The 24,721-nt window shown below is 41.7% G+C and overlaps 1 protein-coding gene and 1 long non-coding RNA gene across 3 annotated transcripts in view; both read right to left on the bottom strand.

The window, feature by feature from the left end:
- The window catches only part of LOC121547788 (thyroid hormone receptor alpha-like), a 199,084-nt gene that overhangs the window by 5,736 nt on the left and 168,627 nt on the right, over positions 1 to 24,721 (bottom strand). For both annotated transcript variants that reach the window (XM_041859243.2, XM_041859304.2), the window contains 5 exons: positions 24,146 to 24,184; positions 19,671 to 19,771; positions 16,584 to 16,731; positions 16,229 to 16,434; positions 237 to 383 (listed from right to left, as the gene is read on the bottom strand). In XM_041859243.2, the coding sequence (XP_041715177.1) occupies positions 237 to 383; positions 16,229 to 16,434; positions 16,584 to 16,731; positions 19,671 to 19,771; positions 24,146 to 24,184 (641 nt within the window). The remainder of the gene's footprint in view (positions 1 to 236; positions 384 to 16,228; positions 16,435 to 16,583; positions 16,732 to 19,670; positions 19,772 to 24,145; positions 24,185 to 24,721) is intronic.
- LOC121548223 lies at positions 8,292 to 11,440 on the bottom strand. Its single transcript, XR_005996633.2, has 4 exons — positions 10,505 to 11,440; positions 10,197 to 10,256; positions 9,644 to 9,783; positions 8,292 to 8,679 (listed from the first exon to the last, which is right to left on the bottom strand). It is a non-coding gene; the product is annotated as an uncharacterized LOC121548223 (long non-coding RNA).

Here is a 24,721-nt window from a genome sequence, read left to right as displayed (position 1 = left end):
CTTATAATCATGTTATTTTCAGCAGCACTCTACATTTACCCATTCAGCCATTTTGTTTGTTCCTTAGGGTGTAGTCAGAGAAAATGTACATCATGCATTATAAATATTTCAAGTTCCTATTGCAAGTTCCTATTGCATTTCATTGTGGTGTGTGTGTCCTTAGATGTGCTGTGATTCATACAGTGTGCTGAGGGGGCTTACATTCCACGCCCACACCCACACCCACAGGGCTTTACCTCCGAGAACATGGGCAGTTTTTTGGCAAAGTCGACGACGCGGGTGATGGCAGGGGTGATAATCTTGGTGAACTCACTGAAGGCCTCCAGGTCCACCTTGTCTCCGTCCGACGTGGGGGCCACCGGAGACTGACCTATGTCCTCCGGCTATGGGACAGGACAGGGTACACAGGGATACACAACACACGTTAACAGATAGCCAGCAGCTGCACTTAGGAACACAAGTCAAGAAACTTGAGTTAAGTACTTTGTTATGCCATAAGAGTGTGTTCATTTGGTTGCTGGTAAGATGCCATAAATTAAGGACATCCAACAAAAGTGTGAAATTAGATATAGCAGACACATTACAACGACTGAATCGTTTTTAAAAAGAAATGGTTGACATCATTGATGAAGGCGAGATCATGTGTAGTAAACAACTTCTCAGAGCGCTAAAGAAAAGTTAATGGTCATGCAGAATATGTGGTTGCTTTACATGCACCACTAGCAGATGGGATTCTATGGAGCTCTGTAAAAGACACATCTGGCTCAAACTCTTAACCTTGGTCCATCCAATTTCATTGTGAGTTGAGAAAGGGCTGAAATGTAACATAACAAAAGGCATTGTCTTATTTTATACAATGAAGGACGCACAATCTATACAAAGCTTATGGATTGTGTGACTGAGTCAGACTTGAAGCAAACTGGAGTATGCGCCCGAGAGTCCGGCAATTACCAAAAATTTGAATAATACAATAATGTATTTGATTACAGTACATACATTTTTCTCATCCTAACTAAAGCCGAGTTTCAATTGTTCGAGGATAGCCGTGTTTATGTTTCAGAATTGAGAAATAGTTATCTCTTGACAGAACAAAAAAACAACTGAATTTCAACTGAAAACAAGCCACATTCTACAGCTCTGTAGTGAACTAACTCAAACCAACTGCAAAATGAACCCGTCTAGGTTCCAAAGGTTGACAAAGTCATTCAGGGGTTAAAGATGGTAACCCTAAGTATGTTAACCCTGTCTAAGCCGCTTGTTAAAATAGGTCAAGCACTTACTGTTAAACCACTCTATTAGCAAACTGGGTTTGAAACTAGGTTGGGTGACCAGAGCAGCATTTCAGGAGGCACTGGCACACAAAGGACAAGTTATGGTCAAAAATCCTTTGTAACCAATGCCCTGAAACAACCTCATCATCACTCATGGGGCGCAATTCAATTTGCAGAGGGGCTCTTTCCATCTTGACCTTCAATCAAATAGGTTAGACGTAATATAAAGGGTCCTCTGCAGGACACAGGGCTGGAGGAGGGAGGTGGAGTGGACTGAAGCTTTTTGATTTGGTCGGGTGATTTTGATTCGAAGTGGCTGGGCGATAAAGGTAGTCTATGGCTTATTAGCTACTGTTAAATGTAAGTTATTTACTAGCATACATTCTTGTCAAGAGCGACTTACAAGTGCTAACAAAATGCATTACATACTGTATAAAATTGATATTAAAGGGAAACTTCACATCTAGACACTATTTGAGGTGTTTTTCCAGTCTCCCTACATAATTATGAGTGATGAGAGGGTGTTTCAGACATAATTATGCACTATAGCTGTATTTATAGATTTTTTTTCGTACCAGGAGACGTTATTGGTTGAAGCTTTTTTTAAAACATTTAGCTCATTAAATTACTTCACCAATCAGTGCAGATAGATAAGGCAAGCTAGTTGTTTACATGCGTGATGGACAGACAAGTGGGTTTGAGGAGGGTTGAGGATGAGGCTTGAAGCACTGGGAATTTGCATTATATGGATTAGGTCCACAGAATTATACCTAGGAGGCGCGGCTTCTATGGAGGAACTTTGAATGTCCTTTGAGCTAGCTAGCTAACAAGCTTGTGTGTGCAGAGCGGCACCAGAATTAAAAACAGGTCTTTCCTTTATATAGTTAATAAATCCAACGTGAAACGTGATAACTAGCATTGAAAAGGTTAATTCATTCTTCTCAAGCTAATTAAAAATCTCTCTATTTTCTGAATAAAACGTCAAAGTAACGTCAATTCAGTCAGTAACCTATGCTTCGGAGGGGGGAGGGGCAGGTAGCCTAAACACGCATAGGTAAATATTTTCAGCTTGCAGGCAGACACTGGAATACGTTTCTGAGTGACAGAGTGAGGGCTTTGCATAGGCGCTTTGTTGCGTTGGGACTAGAAAAAAATGCCTGGAACATAAAATAACGTTATTAACCGGTTCCCATGCTTTTAAAATAACGGTTTTGTTCCTGAACAGTATGGATCACTTTCATTCCAGGTTCCATGTCTGTTCCTTGAAAAATGTGTTTATTTTATGGTTTTCTGTTCTGTTCCCTGAACCGGTTCCAACCCCTGCAGACAGCCCTACTTACTTGAGCCGAAATACATTGAAGAGGAGTTGAGACAGCAAGAAAAATAATTGCGAGACCAGCAAGCAGCGGCGGCAGCCTAAACCAGCTGGATCAAGAATCAGGAGGGCAAATGAAAAACAAGTAAGTCATTTTGCTGTTGGTAGCTAGCTAGCAATATAACCTCTATTTTTACATGAGGCAGTTGTTCAGTACAGTACAATTTGGTGATTGATTCGGCCATAACGGGGCTTGCTAGTACCACAACAACCAAGCTAGCCAAGTTTAGCTATACCTAAAATGTACTGTAGTCTAACATTATAGCTAGCCTACTGGAGAAATGTGTTGATGATGTTGGAGAGTAAAGGAATGACTGGCTTTATGACTCATATCAGTCTTGGAGTAACTATACATGTGTGTTGTAGCCAGCTAGCTAATATGTGTCTGTGGGATGTCTCATGTCCTATACCATGCTGCTACAGTAAGAATACAGATCGTACACAATGATTGCCCATGAATGTCTAATGGTGTTTTCGTCTTTCTCTCACAGACAACACCACTTGGATTTAAAGAAGTTGATGACTCTCAAGAGGAGATGTGAAAAGTCCCATAACAACAATCTCCCCTTGTATCAAAGTGACTCCGAACACCTCACTGCACCACCCAAGCACACCATACAGTGCCTTCAGAAAGTATTCATACCCCTTGACTTATTCCACATTTTGTTTTGTTGCAGCCTGAATTCAAAATGGATAAACATATATATATATTTTTCAGTTATTGAAAATGAAATACAGAAATATCTCATTTACAGAAGTATTCACACCCCTGAGTCAATACTTTGTAGAAGCACTTTTGGCAGCGATTACAGCTGTGAGTCTTTCTGGGTAAGTCTCCAAGAGCTTTCCAAACCTGGATTGTGCAACATTTGCCCATAAGCTCTGTCAAATTGGTTGTTGATCATTGCTAGACAACCATTTTCAGGTCTTGCCATAGATTTTCAAGTAGATTTAAGTCAAAACTGTAACTCGGCCACTCAGGAACATTCACTGTCTTCTTGGTAAGCAACTCCAGTGTATATTTAGCCTTGTGTTTTAGGTTACTGTCCTACTGAAAGATGAATTCATCTCCCAGTGTTTTACTCTAGGATTTTGCCTTTGCTTCTTTCCGTTTCTTTTTATCCTGAAAAACTCCCCAGTCCTTAACGATTACAAGCATACCCATTACATGATACAGCCACAATTATGTTTGAAAATATGGCGAGTGTTACTCAGTAATGTGTTTTATTGAATTTGCCCCAAACATAACACTTTGTATTCAGGAGAAAAAGTTAATTGCTTTGCCACATTTTTTGCAGTATTACTTTAGTGCCTTGTTGCAAACAGGGTGCATGGCTTCCTTCTTTTCACTCTGTCAATTAGGTTAGTATTGTGGAGTAACTACAATGTTGTTGATCCATCCTCAGTTTTCTCCTATCACAGCCTTTCAACTCTGTTTTAATGTTACCATTGGCCTCATGGTGAAATCCCTGAGCAGTTTCCTTCCTCTCCGGCATCTGAGCTGGGAAGGAGGCCTGTATCTTTGTAGTGACCGGGTGTATTGATACGCCATCCAAAGTGTAATGAATAACTTCACCATGCTCAAAGGAATATTCAATGTCTGCTTTTTTTTTACCCATCTACCAATAGGTGCCCTGCTTTGCGAGGCATTGGAAAACCTCCCTGGTTTTCGTGGTTGAATCTGTGTTTGAAATTCACTGCTCGACTGAGGGACTTACAGATAATTGTATATGTGGGGTACAGGGATGAGGTATTAATTCAAAAATCATGTTAAATCCTATTATTGCACACAAGAGTGAGTCCTTGCAACTTATTATGTGAATTGTTAAAGCTGCAACATGTAACTTTTTGGGCGACACAAACAAATTCACATAGAAATTTGAGTTATAGATTGATCTGTAATTCTCATTGAAAGCAAGTATAAGAAGCAGTAGATCTGTTCTATGTGCGCTATTTCTATGCTTCCCATTCTTAAGTTAGATTTTTGCGTCTTTTACTTTCGGTTTTGTACACCAGCTTCAAAACTGATATTTCACAGCGGTTTAGATGGTGCAATGATTCTCTACACTACACTTGCTTGTTTTGTCACATAAACTGAAATTAGGCAAACTATTAGAATTTTAACAACCAGTAAATGGTAGAGTGATTTCTGCATAGTGCATCTTATTTAGGCTTGCCACAACAAAGGGGTTGAATACTTATTGACTCAAGACATTTCAGCTTTTCGTTTTTAATACATTTGCAAAAATCTTGAAAAACATTATTCCACTTTGACATTCGGGGGGGTGGTATTGTGTGTAGGCCAGTGAAAAAATAATCTAAATTTAATCCATTTTAAATTCAGGCTGTAACACGACCAAAATCTGGAAAAAGTCAAGGGGTGTAAATACTTTCTGAAGGCACTGTATGCAAGTATTCCCTTTGTAGAACTGTAGTATTTATTATAAGCGTTAGTAGTATATTTTTCTTCTACTGTACAGTGCATTCGGAAAGTATTCTGACCTGTTGACTTTTTCCACATTTTGTTACGTTACAGCCTTATTCTAAAATTGATTACATTAAAAATGTCCATCAATCTACAGTCATGGTCAAAAGTTTTGAGAATGACACAAGTATTGGTCTTCACAAAGTTCGCTGCTTCAGTGTTTTTAGATATTTTTGTCAGATGTTACTATGGTATACTGAAGTATAATTACAAGCGTTCCATAAGTGTCAAAGGCTTTTATTGACAATTACATTAAGTTTATGCAAAGAGTCAATATTTGCAGTGTTGACCCTTCTTTTTCAAGACCTCTGCAATCCGCCCTGGCATGCTGTCAATTAACTTCTGGGCCACATCCTGACTGATGGCAGCCCATTCTTGCATAATCAATGCTTGGAGTTTGTCAGAATTTGTGGGGTTTTGTTTGTCCACCCGCCTCTTGAGGATCGACCACAAGTTCTCAATGGGATTAAGGTCTGGGGAGTTTCCTGGCCATGGACCCAAAATGTCGATGTTTTGTTCCCCGAGCCACTTAGTTATCACTTTTACCTTATGGCAAGGTGCTCCATCATGCTGGAAAAGGCATTGGTCGTCACCAAACTGTTCTTGGATGGTTGGGAGAAGTTGCTCTCGGAGGATGTGTTGGTACCATTCTTTATTCCTGGCTGTGTTTTTAGGCAAAATTGTGAGTGAGCCCACTCATTCATCAGAGAAAATGACTTTACCCCAGTCCTCAGCAGACCAATCCCTTTATAGAATATCAGTCTGTCCCTGGTGTTTTTCCTGGAGAGAAGTGTCTTCTTTGCTGCCCTTCTTGACACCAGGCCATCCTCCAAAGGTCTTCGCCTCACTATGCGTCCAGATGCACTCACACCTGCCTGCTGCCATTCCTGAGCAAGCTCTGCACTTGTGGTGCCCCAATCCCGCAGCTGAATCAACTTTAGGAGACGGTCCTGGCGCTTGCTGGACTTTCTTGGGCGCCCTAATGCCTTCTTCACAACAATTGAACCTCTCTCCTTGAAGTTCTTGATGATCCGATAAATGGTTGATTTAGGTGCAATCTTACTAGCATTAATATCCTTGCCTGTGAAGCCCTTTTTGTGCAAAGCAATGATGACGGCACGTGTTTCCTTGCAGGTAACCATGGTTAACAGAGGAAGAACAATAATTTCAAGCACCACCCTCCTTTTAAAGCTTCCAGTCTGTTATTCTAACTCAATCAGCATGACAGATTGATCTCCAGCCTTGTCCTTGTCAACACTCTCACCTGTGTTAACGAGAGAATCACTGACATGATGGCAGCTGGTCCTTTTGTGGCAGGGCTGAAATGCAGTGGAAATGTTTTTTTGGGATTAAGTTCATTTCCATGGCAAAGAGGGATTTTGCAATTAATTGCAATTCATCTGATCACTCTTCATGACATTCTGGAGTATATGCAAATTGCCATCATCAAAACTGAGGCAGCAGACTTTGTGAAAATTAGTATGTGTCATTCTCAAAACTTTTGACCACGACTGTACACAGACAATACCCCATAATGACAAAGCGAAAACAGTCAAATGTTAGCAAGTGTATTAAAAATGAAAAAAACAAAAATAGCTTATTTACATACATATTTAGACCCTTTGCTATGATACTCGAAATTGAGCTCAGGTGCATCCTGTTTCCATTGATCATCCTTGAGATGTTTCTACAACTTGATTGGAGCACCTGTGGTAAATTAAATTGATTGGACATGATTTGGAAAGGTACACACCTGTCTATATAAGGTCCCAACACAGTTGACAGTGCATGTCAGAGCAAAAACTAAGCCATGAGGTCGAAGGAATTGTCCATAGAGCTCCGAGACAGGATTGTGTCGAGGCACAGATCTGGGGAAGGGTACCAAAAAATGTCTGCAGCATTGAAGATACCCAAGAAGACAGTGGCCTCCATCATTCTTCAACGGAAGAAATTTGGAACCACCAAGACTCTTCCTAGAGCTGGCCGCCCGGCCAAACTGAGCAATCGGGGGAGAAGGGCCTTGGTCGGGGAGGTGACCAAGAACCTGATGGTCACTCTGACGGAGCTCCAGAGTTCCTCTGTGGAGATGGGAGAACTTTCCAGAAGGACAACCATCTCTGCAGCACTCCACCAATCAGACCTTTATGGTAGAGTGGCCAGACGGAAGCCACTCCTCAGTAAAATGTGCATGACAGCCTGCTTGGAGTTGGCCAAAAGGCACCTAAAGGACTGACCATGAGGAACAAGATTCTCTGGTATGATGAAACCAAGATTTAACTCTTTGGCCTGAATGCCAAGCGTCACGTCTGGAGGAAACCTGGCACCATCCCTAATGTGAAGGATGGTGGTGGCAGCATCATGCTGTCTGGATGTTTTTCAGCGGCAGGGACTGGCAGGATCAAGGAAAAGATTAACGGAGTAAAGTACAAAGAGATCCTTGATGAAAACCTGCTCCAGAGCGCTCAGGACCTCAGACTGGGGCGAAGGTTCTCCTTCCAACAAGACAACGACCCTAAGCACACAGCCAAGAAAACACAGGAGTGGCTTCGGGACAAGTCTCTGAATGTCTTTGAGTGGCCCAGCCAGAGCCCGGACTTGAACCCGATCAAACATCTCTGGAGAAACCTGAAAATAGCTGTGCAGCAACGCCCCCCATCCAACCTGACAGAGCTTGAGAGGATCTGCAGAGAAGAATGGGAGAAATTCCCAAATACAGGTGTGCCAAGCTTGTAGCGTCATACCCAAGAAGACTCAAGGCTGTAATCGCTGCAAAAGGTGCTTCAACAAAGTACTGAGTAAAGGGTATGAATACTTACAGTATGTAAATGTCGTATTTCAGTTTTTTTATATAAATGTGCAAACATTTCTAAAAACCTGTTTTTGCTTTGTCATTATGGGGTATTGTGTGTAGATTGATGAGGGAAAAACAATGCTGTGTAAATTCACCTCGGTCTCCAGAGCAAATAAACGTGCCTTGAATATTAGCCATGTCTACTTATTTGCTATATTGGCAAATCTGTTTTATTGAATCATGTTTACTTGCCAACAAATTAAAGTTTAAATGATATACCAACTCCCTGCATCATTTGTTTTAGCAGTAAGATTGAAGCTAGTTTATCCAAATAAATTTCATGAATATCACAATTAATTTATCAAGAAGTTAAAGTCAACACTTTATTGGTTTCTGATGCAGCTGGAATCATTGGTTTCTGATGAAGCTGGAATAATTTAGTCACTTGTCAGTACACTTGTAAAAAAGCTATAAAACACCATTATATACATATGTACAACAGCTAGCAATATCTATACCACAATGCAGTAGTGAGCATACTAGGCATTCTATATTAAACAACAACATTAGTCTAACTGAATATGGATGTCGTGTTGGTTGAATGTTCCAGGCAGGTTCCAGAATATTCTTCAGCTGGTGAACGTCTTCTGGTGTTGGGTAATGGCAGATGGTTTACCAGTCTTTGGCGCTGCGGAGATGTTCTTCACCACCCACTGCTTCGACCTCTTGCAGAAGATTTGCATGTACTGCAAGTCTCCTTGGAAAGACATGAAGACTGATCATGAAGATGTGTAACCATACAATAAACCATGTTCATCTGTAAACATAAAAGGGTACAGTAGACTGGCAAAGATGTGAAAGGTTTGAGGGGGGCTTGACTTGTAGACAGTCTAGTTGTGTATGAGCACCTACAGTCGTGCTGTTTAGTAGACAAACACTGCCAACAATAGATTGAATAGGCTAGAAGCCCCTCTCACCCTAGCCCTTGACCATGACTCTCAGTTCTATTACATTACACATAAAAGTAATTGGACGAAAGCGTCTTCTGTAGGGGGGAGTTTTGTTAAGAGCTGCAACGCTCAGTCTGAACATTAACACGCATCGCTTGCAGTACGTTTTTGGAAGCATAAGGACCGTATCTTTCATATCGGCGAGAAATAATGTAAAAAAATGGATACAGACCTTTATAGGGTTAGGGTTCACACACTGCCATATTTCCATGTTACAGCACTTGTTTACAGAAAACAGACGGAAGACAGTGGACTACCTGCGCTAATTAGCTATCTGCGTCTTCGAACATCTGTGTGTAAACGGAAGACAGGCGCCACAAACGTGTTGGTCACTGAAAAATACTGTTGGCTGCAACTGTGTTAAAACAGTGTACAGTAAGTGTGTATTTTGCATTTGTGAAATTATTGTGATGTGAAAGTAGAGGGATTTATGTTTCTAGAACCGTACCACAATTGAGAATCGATTCACGTTTAGATGGAGTATTTTGTTGTTTTAGCTTCCAGCGCCAATTCGCCCTTTAAACAGAACATGTAAGGTCCTTGGACTAAGGAGTAACGTTAGGCTCCTTTAGTCCAATATTGGGCTACTCTCCCCCATGCCAAAGAACTGATTGCAAGGGTGTGAAACGTTTGAGGCGCACTTGTCTTGTAGACAGTTTAGTGTATTGGTGATTTTGTTTTCTCAGGAGGGTATTGTGCTTTCATACATACCTTTGGCTGTCCTGGCTTGTTTCAAAGTCAGATGATGTTGAACTTCAGCTTATTCCAGGCTGAAAGCTTTCATCCAATGGGTCTACAGGCTCTGTACTACTAAAGCTGGTGTCATGGTCATCATCAGCAGCCGGATTAGTCTGTAGGGCACACAGTAGTCAGTGATTAGCCAACATTTTACTACTTTGTCCCCATCAATACACACTCAAACAAGGTACTATATCCACCCACCCCCCTAACGTCAATAGATCATGCATACTTACCTTCAAACACAATACGCACCCCCAACAGACACCAGCCAGTCAACCACACCATCCCCTCCTTATTAATACCTCCTTTTCTCAAATGTAGACTTCAAGCCTTGCATGAACAATCAACTAAGCTTGCATAATACAGAGAAAACTACAGTAGAGGTTGCAGCCTACTTGTAAACACACCAACTATGACAACAAGACACGGACCATGTTTATGCCTAACTCCAGTATATTTATTTGCTCATCATGGAGTCATGAAAATATTTAGTAGATTTTAGTATGATTTTTAGGTGACTTACACTAGTTCCTGGTGCTGAGCTTGATGTTGATGCCGCTACAGATGTTGATGGGATTGGACTCTAAATAGAACACAACGTTAGTCACGTTAGCCTCTGCGGTAGTTAGTTAACTAGCTAACGTAACCTAACGAAGCTAACGTTAACTTTCAAAGTTACAAATCACATTACCAGATAGCAGCTGGCTAATTACATTGATATGCTTTGGAATGTCTAGCCAACGTATTATAAAAACTAGTTAGCTAGATTTTGGTTTAGATAAACAAATGTACTTTGCTAGCTAGTTAGCTAGGTAATGTTAGCTACGTTACCTCAGCTTGACTTTTTTTCTGCTGCGTTGATGTTGGCTGATTGGATCCCTTCCTCTTTGAAGTGATGGGGAAAATTGATGGAATAGCATCACTTTTCAACGTTCGACGACATGGCAACCCCATCAGTTGAGACTTCAGTTCCGTTTCGAAATACTCTGGCTGAAAGTTCTAACTACAAACACAGATATTTTGATATTTCTCACATCAATTGGATACACCTCCACGGGGCAGTACTACGTCCCGAAATCGCTATGAATTCTGGATATTGTGGTTTGCTTACAACCACGAAATGTAGCTGACCCGTTTCTACCGGTGACACGCAAAAACGCTCGTATTTGTGTGTAGTGAGGAAATTCAAAATGTTTATGACACATAGGATATGTTAATAACATATTAATGGACATATATAGTGAAATAGACCAGGGCTGAAATGTCCCTTTAAGTACTAAACTAGGTTGTTATTAAACTGTTAGTTCTAATAGTGTTATGTATTAGACACTGTAGTCCTTCACATTAGGGATGGTGCCAGGTTTCCTCCAGACGTGACGCTTGGCATTCAGGGATGAAAGTAGATTTTATTTCCTCCCGGTACAGAGAACTCCTATGTGTGCACGAGCAAAAATAAATAAATGGATTGGCCTAATCATAATATTACATACAGAATCCATATTATTTTATTAGGATCTCTATGGGCCTACTAGAAAACATATGTCGTTTAACTTTTAAAATGTATTACCTTTTAATGTGGCATAAACAGAACCAGTCATGATGTTTTCATCTGATTGTCAAACAATTACTTCAAAAGTCTACTTGCTCAGGTTATTCAGGGACGGATGAACGACAGGGGGTATGGACATTTTTTTGTTTTCAAGCCTAATTGAGATATTTTTCTGCTTATAATTTCTGATATTTGGTAGGCTATTTGTTAGTCATCTTGTCTATAATTAGAAACATGCAGCTTCTCTTCTGTCATTACTTGATGCTTGTCTAGAATTCTAAATAAATGCCTTGCTCACCAGAATAATGTCATAAATCGACAGAATGATCAATGAATCATCAACAATCTAGTTGACATCGGTAAAGTTCTCTCTATAATTTCTGCTTCTCTCATGGAGCGAGGAAGTTCAGGGACCAGGGAGATTTCCAAATGACATCAGTTTTAAGGAAATGAAAAGCAGTGAAAACGATCCAACATGTTTCTGATAGTATTTCAGTTAGTCTTGGATGCATATTTTATGTGGTTGAACATTTTTATACTGTTAGCTTTTATTCTCTCAAGATGCTGAAATAAACAAATCATATTTCTCAACTCCTGTTCCTGAGACAAAATTTACATTTGGTCTATAATTGTACTGCGAGGAACACTTCATTCTGCAGGAGTTAATATTATAATACACTACATGTGAGGCCTACAAATAGTGTTCAGACTTCAGTTTATTCCAACTATTATGCTACTCACTCTAAAATAATTCCGGCATCCATACAGTTCCATTTGATAAATGCAAAGAAACATCACTTACAAAACACCAACATTTATGCATACACTGCTGTCCGCTCGCGTCTCGGTCACACCGCATTTTGGAGCATATTCCACAAGGTTTCAAGTCTATTCGCTCATTTTCCATGCAACTGACATGTTGTAATGATAAATAGTGTAATAGCCTACAGTTTTCATAGAATCTTTGTTTTAATTATTGTGATAGGCTTATGTTTTACCAGTACGGCGTACTTTCACCCCTGTTTTTATTACAGTGTTTAATAAAGTACTATAATCATCTGTTAGGTTAATCATATGACTTCAGGCTATATGTGTTATCTTGGTAGTAGGTGTGGTTCAGAAATGCTCTCAGCATTCTTCTAATGCCTGGCATTTGAGTCCCATTAAATCAGCACTGCTGTGCCTAGAACCACAGGTGTTTTGTATCGCTGTGCATTTCTGATGGGCCGTGTTGTAGGCTATTTTGGGGTGTATCATTTTTTACATTTTAGTCATTCAGTAGACGCTTTTATCCAGAGAGATATTTTCTATATTATACATTATTTTTTTTATTTTTTTCATACTGGCCCCCCGTGGGAATCGAACCCACAACCCTGGCGTTGCAAACGCCATGCTCTACCAACTGAGCTACATCCCTGCCGGCCATTCCCTCCCCTACCCTGGACGACGCTGGGCCAATTGTGCGCCGCCCCATGGGTCTCCCGGTCTATATAAGTTGATAGGACATTTCTGTTATGGTGTGATGTCATTGTGTCTTATCACTTTCGCTGGGTTTTAAGCATTCCGCTGTACATAGACACACACACACACACACACACCTTTCAGAACTGGCTGCCGTTCCCTACTCTCGTAAAAGCACACCGACCACAGCACCGGAGAGACACGTCATTGCTGTGGCCAACACGCACTCACATACACACATCACACACACACACACACTTCTCACTCTCTCTCGCGCTCTCTCTCTGTCTCACTTTCTGTCACTCACTCCCTCTCTCCATCTCTCTCTTACAGCAAAACCGCCACATTGAACCATTAGTACTTAGCTCTCCACAGTAAAACCACTGCTACACCCCTGTCACACACTATCACAAACCTACAGTGTCTATAAGGTCTCTAGTCTAGTAACTCTAGGTTTATGGATTATATATGTTTTAAAGGTTATATGGGTTAAGGTATTTATAGAAGATTTAAAGTTTCTCCAGGCACCAGTTTAAAGGCGTTATTTTCTATATTGGCTGGTATAAGCTGCAGCTTGCTCAAATCAAATGTTTGGTTTTGGGTTGGCAGTGCTTGGACACACCTCATAATGGTTAGGGCCGTTTAAATAAGCAAATTGACTGTGGCTTTGCGGGTGAACTGTCTGTGGTATGGGTGATTCTCTATTTAGAGCCTTTATGGGATAATTGGGGCCTTATGCTGGTGTGCGTGTCACTGTGTGTGTGTGTGTGTGCATGCACATGTGGGTGTATGAGAGGGATATTGTATCATGTGTCTGTGTAAGAAAGAAAGAAAGAAAGAAAGAAAGAAAGAAAGAAAGAAAGAAAGAAAGAAAGAAAGAAAGAAAGAAAGAAAGAAAGAAAGAAAGAAAGAAAGAAAGAAAGAAAGAAAGAAAGAAAGAAAGAAAGAAAGAAAGAAAGAAAGAAAGAAAGAAAGAAAGAAAGAAAAGAAAGAAAAAAAGAAAGAAAGAAAGAAAGAAAGAAAGAAAGAAAGAAAGAAAGAAAGAAAGAAAGAAAGAAAGAAAGAAAGAAAGAAAGAAAGAAAGAAAGAAAGAAAGAAAGAAAGAAAGAAAGAAAGAAAGAAAGAAAGAAAGAAAGAAAGAAAGAAAGAAAGAAAGAAAGAAAGAAAGAAAAAGAAAGAAAAAGAGCATATACAGTGGGGAGAACAAGTATTTGATACACTGCCGATTTTGCAGGTTTTCCTACTTACTTATGTAGAGGACTGTAATTTTTTATCATAGGTACACTTCAACTGTGAGAGACGGAATCTAAAACAAAAATCCAGAAAATCACATTGTATGATTTTTAAGCAATTAATTTGCATTTTATTGCATGACATAAGTATTTGATACATCAGAAAAGCAGAACTTAATATTTGGTACAGAAACCTTTGTTTGCAATTACAGAGATCATACGTTTCCTGTAGGTCTTGACCAGGTTTGCACACACTGCAGCAGGGATTTTGGCCCACTCCTCCATACAGACCTTCTCCAGATCATTCAGGTTTCGGGGCTGTCGCTGGGCAATACGGACTTTCAGCTCCCTCCAAAGATTTTCTATTGGGTTCAGGTCTGGAGACTGGCTAGGCCACTCCAGGACCTTGAGATGCTTCTTACGGAGCCACTCCTTAGTTGCCCTGGCTGTGTGTTTCGGGTCGTTGTCATGCTGGAAGACCCAGCCACGACCCATCTTCAATGCTCTTACTGAAGGAAGGCGGTTGTTGGCCAAGATCTCGCGATACATGGCCCCATCTATCCTCCCCTCAATATGGTGCAGTCGTTCTGTCCCCTTTGCACAAAAGCACCCCCAAAGAATGATGTTTCCACCTCCATGCTTCACGGTTGGAATGGTGTTCTTGGGGTTGTACTCATCCTTCTTCTTCCTCCAAACACGGCGAGTGGAGTTTAGACCAAAAAGCTCTATTTTTGTCTCATCAGACCACATGACCTTCTCCCATTCCTCCTCTGGATCATCCAGATGGTCATTGGCAAACTTCAGACGGGCCTGGACATGCGCTGGCTTGAGCAGGGGGACCTTACGTGCGCTGCAGGATTTTAATCCATGACGGCGTAGTGTGTTACTAATAGTTTTCTTTGAGACTGTGGTCCCAGCTCTCTTCAGGTCATTGACCAGGTCCTGCCGTGTAGTTCTGGGCTGATCCTTCACCTTCCTCATGATCATTGATGCCCCACGAGGTGAGATCTTGCATGGAGCCCCAGACCAAGGGTGATTGACCGTCATCTTGAACTTCTTCCATTTTCTAATAATTGCGCCAACAGTTGTTGCCTTCTCACCAAGCTGCTTGCCTATTGTCCTGTAGCCCATCCCAGCCTTGTGCAGGTCTACCATTTTATCCCTGATGTCCTTACACAGGTCTCTGGTCTTGGCCATTGTGGAGAGGTTGGAGTCTGTTTGATTGAGTGTGTGGACAGGTGTCTTTTATACAGGTAACGAGTTCAAACAGGTGCAGTTAATACAGGTAATGAGTGGAGAACAGGAGGGCTTCTTAAAGAAAAACTAACAGGTCTGTGAGAGCCGGAATTCTTACTGGTTGGTAGGTGATCAAATACTTATGTCATGCAATAAAATGCAAATTAATTACTTAAAAATCATACAATGTGATTTTCTGGATTTTTGTTTTAGATTCCATCTCTCACAGTTGAAGTGTACCTATGATAAAAATTACAGACCTCTACATGCTTTGTAAGTAGGCAAACCTGCAAAATCGGCAGTGTATCAAATACTTGTTCTCCCCACTGTATAAAGAATGAAAATAATTTATCTGGAAGAGTGTGTGTACGTGTGAGTGAAGAGGTAGCTTTATCTGTGTGTTTGTGTGGTCACACCAAACATCCCATTTCCCTCCCCCTCACACCACGCCACTTCCTGAACACAGTTACTTAGCAACACCTACCACGACACCTGCCATACACAGTGAGCCTTCGGGGACCCCCGCCCTTTTCCTCTCATTTTCCTCCCAGGTATATCACCAGTTCCTGTGGCACATTGCTAATAAAACCCCCTGCTTCATTCCAGGGCTTAGTGTCAGCCATGCTGTGAGTAAGTGAAGAGCCCAGCTGATATCCCAGTGCCCGCTAGGCCTAATCCCTGGCTTACACATCCTGCCGCTGTGTGCCCAGAGCCACCTGGCCCATGGCAAACATATGAGATCAGTAGGCCTACCAGTACTGCAGGGTATCCTGACAGGACTAGTCCGGACAACATGGGAACTAGGGACGTACTGTAGTAGCAACTAAATGCTGATCACCAGTCAAGATGACGGACGGCACTCAATGTAAATGCTAATGGCACTATTTAGTGTAATTATTAAGTGCGGAAGCCCAATTTATCACAAAGGAGTCTAAAACAGCCAGCCAGCCAGCCAGTCAGCAAAACAGAGAACCAAACAAACACTTACGTTACCAGCCATTCAGCTAGCCAGTCAACGAGAAGCTGCCAAGATTATTAGCCCTATTGGGGCGAGGCGAACGGTGCTCATCCTCTTACCAGGAACTTGCGTTTCTGTTTCCAGTGGGAGCCCTGTGCGTTGGTGTGGCGGTGGGCCTCGGTCAACATGCGGATCAGCTCCCACTCCGAGCCGGTGGGCTCCGGCCGGTTCTGCAGGGTCTTCACCATCTCCTCCTTCTTCCTCTTCTCCCGGTTCTCCTCGATCAGACGCCGCTTGGCCACCCGCTTGGAGTCGTCCAGGACAACTGAGAGAGAGAAAGAGGGAAATAAAAAAAGCGGGAGAAATAAAATGATACATCAAGGAGTCCAAGCATCCATATGACTTGTAAAATGTGTGTAAATGTGTAAAATGTGTGTGTGTGTGTGTGTGTTTAAGCGTGTGAGAGACACTCACGGTCCATGGCCATGCCCACTGCGATGCATTTCTTGAAGCGGCACAGCTGGCACTGGTTGCGGGTGATCTTGTCGATGATGCAGCAGCCATCGTACTTACAGGAGTAGGCAGGGTGGAGGTTCTTCTGAATTGTCCGCCGAAAGAAACCCTGGGAGAGCGAGGGAAGAGATAAAGAGAGAGATGGGTGAGGGAGAGAGAGGGTGAAGAAAAAATGGAGAGACAGAATGGGAAGAAGGAAGAAAGATAGAGGGAAGAGAGGAGAGAGAAAGAGTTCAGCATAACACTGTTCAGTGCCACCTGTCATACAAGAAAATAAAGTGATGAAGAGAGCATCTCTGAATTCCCAACTTTCTCAGCTTGATAAAACACATCTAAAAAATAAAATCTTGCTTGTTATTTGCTTGAGCTGTTATGGAGCCAGAGGGTGTGTGTGTGTGTGGGTGCGTGTGTGTGTGTGTGTGTGGGTGCGTGTGTGTGCATGCACGTGTCTTTGTGGGCTTGTGTGTGTGGAGGGGTGAGGATTTGACAGGGACGGTGGGAGTTCACACAAGGCAGAAAGACAATGATGCAGGAGAGAAAGAGAGAGAGAGAGAGAGAGAGAGAGAGAGAAAGAGACATCCTGGAATATACAAGGTCTTAGGTCATCCAGACTGTACATACTCAATGGTAGGCTTCGAGGGGACTCTTACTGTAGGTGCTCTGGCATCTTCCCCAATATTTAGAACCAAGGACTGATCACCCAAATCCACAAAAGTGGAGACAAATTTGACCCCAATAACTACAGTGGGATATATTTTTTGCCAGATACGAATTGGTATTTCGAATTATATGTTCCTTTTGATGGCGTGGAAGGCCCTTCTTGCCTTGTCTCTCAGATTGTTCACAGCTTTGTGGAAGTTACCTGTGGTGCAGTTTTTTGTGTGCTCTAGGGCAACCTGTGTCTATATTGAATTTGTATTTGTGGTACTGGCAAATGGACCTTTTTTGGAACACCATTCTTTTTGTCTTAATGAGATGTACTGTCAGGGCCCAGGTCTGGGTGGGGCTTAAGCTGCATCCCTGTCTCACCCCATAGCCCTGTGGAAAGAAACGTGTGTTTTTTGCCAAATTTAACCGCACATTTGTTGTTTGTGTACATGGATTTTATAATGTTGTATGTTTTTTCCCCAACATCACTTTCCATCAATTTGTATAGCAGACCCTCATGCCAAATTTAGTGAAAAGCTTTCTTGAAAGCACCAAAGCATGAGAAGACTATGCCTTTGTTTGTTTGTCAATTAGGGTGTGCAGGGTGAATACGTGGTCTGTCTTACAGTAATTTGGTAAAAAGCAAATTTGACATTTGCTCAGTACATTGTTTTCACTGAGGAAAATGTAGCGTGTCTGCTGTTAATGATATGCATATATGCTCTTCCCGGACCAGTTCCAAATCCCTGTCATTCGTATGAAGAGGAGACGCCGTTACAGAGGTCAAAGAGCCTAAAAAGAAGCGATTCCCAAACCTTCCATAACAAAGCCATCACCTACAGAGAGAATAACCTGGAGAAGAGTCCCCTAAGCAAGCTGGTCCTGGGGCTCTGCTCAGAAACACAAACAGACCCCACAGAGCCCCAGGACAGCAACACAATTAGACCCAACCAAATCATGAGAAAACAAAAAGATAATTACTTGACACATTGGAAAGAATTAACAAAAAAAAACAGAGAACACTAGAATGCTATTTGGCCCTAAACAGAGAGTACACAGTGGCAGAATACCTGACCACTGTGACTGACCCAAAATTAAGGAAAACTTTGACTATGTACAGACTCAGTGAGCATAGCCTTGCTATTGAGAAAGGCCGCCGTAGGCAGACATGGCTCTCAAGAGAAGACAGGCTATGTGCACACTGCCCACAAAATTAGGTGGAAACTGAGCTGCACTTCCTAACCTCCTGCCAAATGTATTACCATATTAGAGACACATATTTCCCTCAGATTACACAGACCCACAAAGAATTCGAAAACAAATCCAATTTTGATAAACTCCAATATCTATTGGGTGAAATACCAAAGTGTGACCTGTAACCTGTTGCCACAAGAAAAGGGCAACCAGTGAAGAACAAACACCATTAAAAAATACAACCCATATTTATGTTTCTTTATTTTCCCTTCTGTACTTTAACTATTTGCACATCGTTACAACACTGTATATATCCATTTGAAATGTCTCTATTCCTTTGGAACTTTTGTGAGTGTAATGTGTACTGTTCATTTTTTATTGTTTATTTCACTTTTATTTATTATCTATTTCACTTGCTTTGGCAATGTAAACATACAGTAGTGTGCAAGAGTGTGCAAAGCTGTCATCAAGGCAAAGGGTGGCTATTTGTAGAATCTCAAATCTCAAATATTTTGATTTGTTTAACACTTTTTTGGTTACTACATGATTCCATATGTGTTATGTCATAGTTTTGATGTCTTCACTATTATTCTACAATGTCAAACATTTTAAAAATACGCTTTAATGAGTACCAAACCTTTTACTGGTAGTGTATGTTTCCCATGCCAATAAAGCCCTTTGAATTGAATTGAAAATTGAGAGAGAGAGAGAGAGGGGGAAAAGAGAGAGAGAGAGATACAGAGGGGGGGTAGGATCTGAAGTTGGAAAGCAGAGGGAGGGTGTCAGGCTGTCACTTGGACTACAGTGAGGAAAACAGATGACAGAACTGACATAATGATGACATACTGTCAATATTGAGGAAGCTGTCACACTGTGTATGTTTCTCTCTGTCTGTCACACACCCACTCACTCACTAAGGCACTCACTTAAATTTGCCTGGCAATGTGAGGTAGCGAGTGAGTGAGGTAGAGAGTGAGTGAGTGAGGTAGTGAGTGAGTGAGTGAGTGAGTGAGTGAGTGAGTGAGGAGGTAGTGAGTGAGTGAGTGATGTAGGGAGTGAGTGAGTGAATAGAGAGTGAGTGAGTGAGTGAGGTATAGAGTGAGTGAGGAGCGAGTGAGTGAGTGAGTGTACAGTACAAAAGTAGAGAGGTGCAGGCCCCATCCAAAAGTAGTAGCCTATAGGGAGTGCATGCCCTGTGTGTCTCACCTTGCAGCCCTCACAGGTGATGCAGCGGTAATGGTAGCCAGTGGCTTTGTCTCCACACACCACACACGGTTCATCCTTCTCCAGGTAGCTGGGGATGTACCCTGCAACACACACAGAGAGGTGGAGAAGGAGAGAGGTAGAGAAGGAGAGAGTATGAGGTCCTGAAATTCACTCTATTGCCACGTAGTACTGATGCTATAAACATCAGAGGTTTCAAGATATGTGTAATAGATATCTCCCAATATATAAAGTACAAACCAGGTTCCCGTCAATTCCATTTCAATTCCAGACAGTTCAGGAAGTACACTGAAATTACAATTCCACTTCTCTTCAATAAAAAACATTTGGAATTGGAATTTGGTTAACTTTCTGAATTGACTGGCTTTGAAATGGAATTGACCCCAACCCTGGTACAAACTGATACAATAGAATACAGTCAAACAAAAACTCATGATCTTATTCTAAGACCTTGGCCTAAGGACCCCATCACATGAGAGTCAGGATACAAACCACTAGAGAAGATGACTGTGTGACAATGTGTGTTTGTGTGCATGTGTGTGTTTGTGTGTCTCTGCGTCTGTTCACCTGAGAGAGAGGAGGTTATCCTATTCTGTACTGTATGTCTTTTCCTGGCCTGTAATGGAGGAGTAGGTCCATAAATAAATCTCCTAATTTGAGCAATTTCTCCTCATTTGAGCAATTGTACTTTGGCAGAGAGACTCCAACACGTACCCTTCACTGTGGGTACTTGTTGGAGCCACTCCGAAGCAATATAATCTGCCTCGCAGCTGAGTAGAAGACACATTAAAATAAATAAAATAAATAACACTCACTACCAGCCTCTTTCTCCCCCCTCTCTCTTTCTCCTCCCTTATTCAGCCCAGTACTCTTCTAGTCTTCCCTAACCACCTCAGGAAAAAGGACAATCTGTACCTTTTCCATACAGAACATTGAGATTTGGTGAGGGAGCGCATATACACGGCATTTAATAAAATATATAGCTGTGAGACTGGGGGACTGGGGGAGGAGAAGGTTACACGTTACACAAACACACACACTGCCAATGGAAGATCCTTGGATGCAGTTTAGGGAGCCAAGAAGTGCTGTCTGTCTCTGTCTGTGTGGGTTCCTCTCTCTGCATTGCTGCATGGTGGAGGATTGTGTGTGTGTGTGTGTGTGTGTGTGTGTGTGTGTGTGAGAGTCTCTGTGAATGTACGACTGTGTGCACACGTGTGTAGGGAAAAACGGGACGAAAGTAACACTTTTATTTTCTTTCAGAGATCGATAGAGTTAGAGAGACCATATTTTATGACAAACAACTTATATATGTCCTCTACCATTAGCAACTGTAATTTCATTTCTAGGGTCAATGAGTTGAAATTAAATAGACAGAGAACAGAACTACCGCAACGTTACTGTTGTACCTGTCGGCGGGGCGGGAGTAACACAGTTTTGGGACGGAAGTAACAGCTGGCGAGGAGTGCACAATATCTGTCTTATCTCCATATTTCTTTCAACAAATATACTATTAGACATAATTTCATGTTTGTGTCGATTTGAATAACTAATGATATAGGTTAGAAATGTATGAAAATGAACCTTGCGTCAATATCACAATGTTACGCAACCACAACATTTTGACTTACAATATTAAATCGGACTAAACTGGAAGACATAACAGCTATATTAACCATAATTTTCTCATCTCACTTTAATGGGAATGTAGCAGGACATGTTTTCACTATTTTTTTTTGTTTTTTTGTGTCATTTAGCAGACGCTCTTATCCAGAGCGACTTATGACTATTCATGTTTAGCCCTACCAATCAGACACGCTCCAGCTGTCCTTGTCATGCGCGCTCCTCGTGTCTTGATAGAATACATGTCTTTATTCTCTTTACAAATGGAAAACTCATCATGCGTATCACATTTCCAAGGTTATTGACCACCAGAATCATAAAGATATATATTTCTAACCACTAACCTGCCGATAAAAGCTTATGCGAGAAGATGATGCATCAAGTCAATTGATTAAGGGATATTCTAATGTCATATATAATTTTCAATTTTGATATAACATTCAGTCACTTCTTGATATTTTGCTAACATTATAAAAGAAATATGAACTAGAGGAAACAATGGCCTGTGCTTAGTTTACATTGTTTTACTTTTGTCTCACCTGTCTCTCCTATAACTTCTCCCAGGCTAACACCCAAGAACAACTAGCATGATACTTGAAACCTATGCTGTCATTTAGTTACTAGATGGGTTAAGAAAAAATATGTTTGGAACCTTAAAACAACTAAACATAACTCTACAACAGAAAAACACTTCCAGGTCTGTTAAAAAAAAAAAAAAACGTACATCGCTTTTGTTGATAACTCCACGAAACAGCTTACTCCACGGCTTATCTTTTTGCAGGGAGGTCGTCCTCCACATTAGGACTGTGCTGACTTCACTACGTCATTCTAGCTTCTGTGTTATCTGAGAAAATGGCTGTGTTACTTTCGCCCCGTGTCTCCCTAGAGAACGAGAGTAAAAAGGTAGTGAACGTGTGGGTGTTCAGTCATATGCGTTTGTGTTTACGTGTGTGTCCGGCCCACACTGAGTACAGTCTTACAAGTGTCAGTATGGCCCTTCCAGAGGTGGAGGAGTGGACACTGGACAGGGAGAAGGCAGGACAGGACAGGGTAGGGATGCCCAGTCTCAGTCTCAGGCTGATCACAAGCCAGTCTGTGGGGGTTTTGTTAGGAACCAGAGTCAATATCAATAGTGGTGCTGAAGCCCACAACCGCTGCTATTGCTCCAATAGCTCAATTGAAGTACTGTTCCATCTGTTGAAATGCTCCGACCCAAAAGGATGTACAGTGAGGGAAAAAAGTATTTGATCCCCTGCTGATTTTGTACGTTTGCCCACTGACAAAGACATGATCAGTCTATAATTTTAATGGTAGGTTTATTTTAACAGTGAGAGACAGAATAACAACAACAAAATACAGAAAAACGCATGTCAAAAATGTTATGAATTGATTTGCATTTTAATGAGGGAAATAAGTATTTGACCCCTCTGCAAAACTGTACTTGGTGGCAAAAAACCCTTGTTGGCAATCACAGAGGTCAGACGTTTCTTGTAGTTGGCTACCAGGTTTGCACACATCTCAGGAGGGATTTTGTCCCACTCCTCTTTGCAGATCTTCTCCAAGTCATTAAGGTTTCGAGGCTGACGTTTGGCAACTCGAACCTTCAGCTCCCTCCACATATTTTCAATGGGATTAAGGTCTGGAGACTGGCTAGGCCACTCCAGGACCTTAATGTGCTTCTTCTTGAGCCACTCCTTTGTTGCCTTGGCCGTGTGTTTTGGGTCATTGTCATGCTGGAATACTCATCTACGACCCATTTTCAATGCCCTGGCTGAGGGAAGGAGGTTCTCACCCAAGATTTGACGGTACATGGCCCCGTCCATCGTCCCTTTGATGCGGTGAAGTTGTCCTGTCCCCTTAGCAGAAAAACACCCCCAAAGCATAATGTTTCCACCTCCATGTTTGACGGTGGGGATGGTGTTCTTGGGGTCATAGGCAGCATTCCTCCTCCTCCAAACACGGCGAGTTGAGTTGATGCCAAAGAGCTCGACTTTGGTCTCATCTGACCACAACACTTTCACCCAGTTCTCCTCTGAATCATTCAGATGTTCATTGGCAAACTTCAGACGGCCCTGTATATGTGCTTTCTTGAGCAGGGGGACCTTGCGGGCGCTGCAGGATTTCAGTCCTTCACGGCGTAGTGTGTTACCAATTGTTTTCTTGGTGACTATGGTCCCAGCTGCCTTGAGATCATTGACAAGATCCTCCCGTGTAGTTCTGGGCTGATTCCTCACCGTTCTCATGATCATTGCAACTCCACGAGGTGAGATCTTGCATGGAGCCCCAAGCCGAGGGAGATTGACAGTTCTTTTGTGTTTCTTCCATTTGCGAATAATCGCACCAACTGTTGTCACCTTCTCACCAAGCTGCTTGGCGATGGTCTTGTAGCCCATTCTAGCCTTGTGTAGGTCTACAATCTTGTCCCTGACATCCTTGGAGAGCTCTTTGGTCTTGGCCATGGTGGAGAGTTTGGAATCTGATTGATTGATTGCTTCTGTGGACAGGTGTCTTTTATACAGGTAACAAACGGAGATTAGGAGCACTCCCTTTAAGAGTGTGCTCCTAATCTCAGCTCGTTACCTGTATAAAAGACACCTGGGAGCCAGAAATCTTTCTAATTGAGAGGGGGTCAAATACTTATTTCCCTCATTAAAATGCAAATCAATTTATAACAATTAACAATGCGTTTTTCTGGATTTTGTTGTTGTTATTCTGTCTCTCACTGTTCAAATAAACCTACCATAAAAATGATAGACTGATCATTTCTTTGTCAGTGGGCAAACATACAAAATCAGCAGGGGATCAAATACTTTTTTCCCTCACTGTATGTAACTGACCTGTATTCTCTGACCCAGTCTGTCCGTATCCCTTCATTTCTGTTTAGAAAAGAAAAGTGAAATTTACAATATATTTTCAATGAATAGAAAAGGCAATGCTCTCTTCATAGAAAACTACTACACTTGATCTAGATACATTTAGATTAAATAAAGTCTTTCAAAATCAATTTCAGGCAAAATGACATACTGTATATATTTTAGGCAGCAGTTTTGGGAACAAACCACTTTTTTTAAATCCTTTTTTTTTGTTTTTTTACCCATTACCTTCATGGGTTCTTCAGATGACAAATACCCTCTTGAAAAAGGTTGAGGGTGCCATGCCATGTGCCAATTACATCACCTATAGCACTTAGGTAATAAAAACCTTCCCCACCACCCCTCAAAGCCCGGCTCAGACATACATTTCCCAGCGGAGCTGGACCATAGTGGGTCACATGATTCAGGTCTAGCTGGCTGAGAGCATGCTGGGTTTTTGGTCTGTCCGCCCGTAGGCCTGGGACGATACCAGTATCACGATACGCGTTAGTATCGTGGCAAGGAAACAAAATACAAAGCAGATTTTACCTTTTTAGGAAA

Source organism: Coregonus clupeaformis, chromosome 1 (genome assembly GCF_020615455.1).
Source record: "Coregonus clupeaformis isolate EN_2021a chromosome 1, ASM2061545v1, whole genome shotgun sequence".
Lineage (NCBI taxonomy): Eukaryota > Metazoa > Chordata > Actinopteri > Salmoniformes > Salmonidae > Coregonus > Coregonus clupeaformis.
This window is presented reverse-complemented; position numbering and strand designations above follow the sequence as displayed.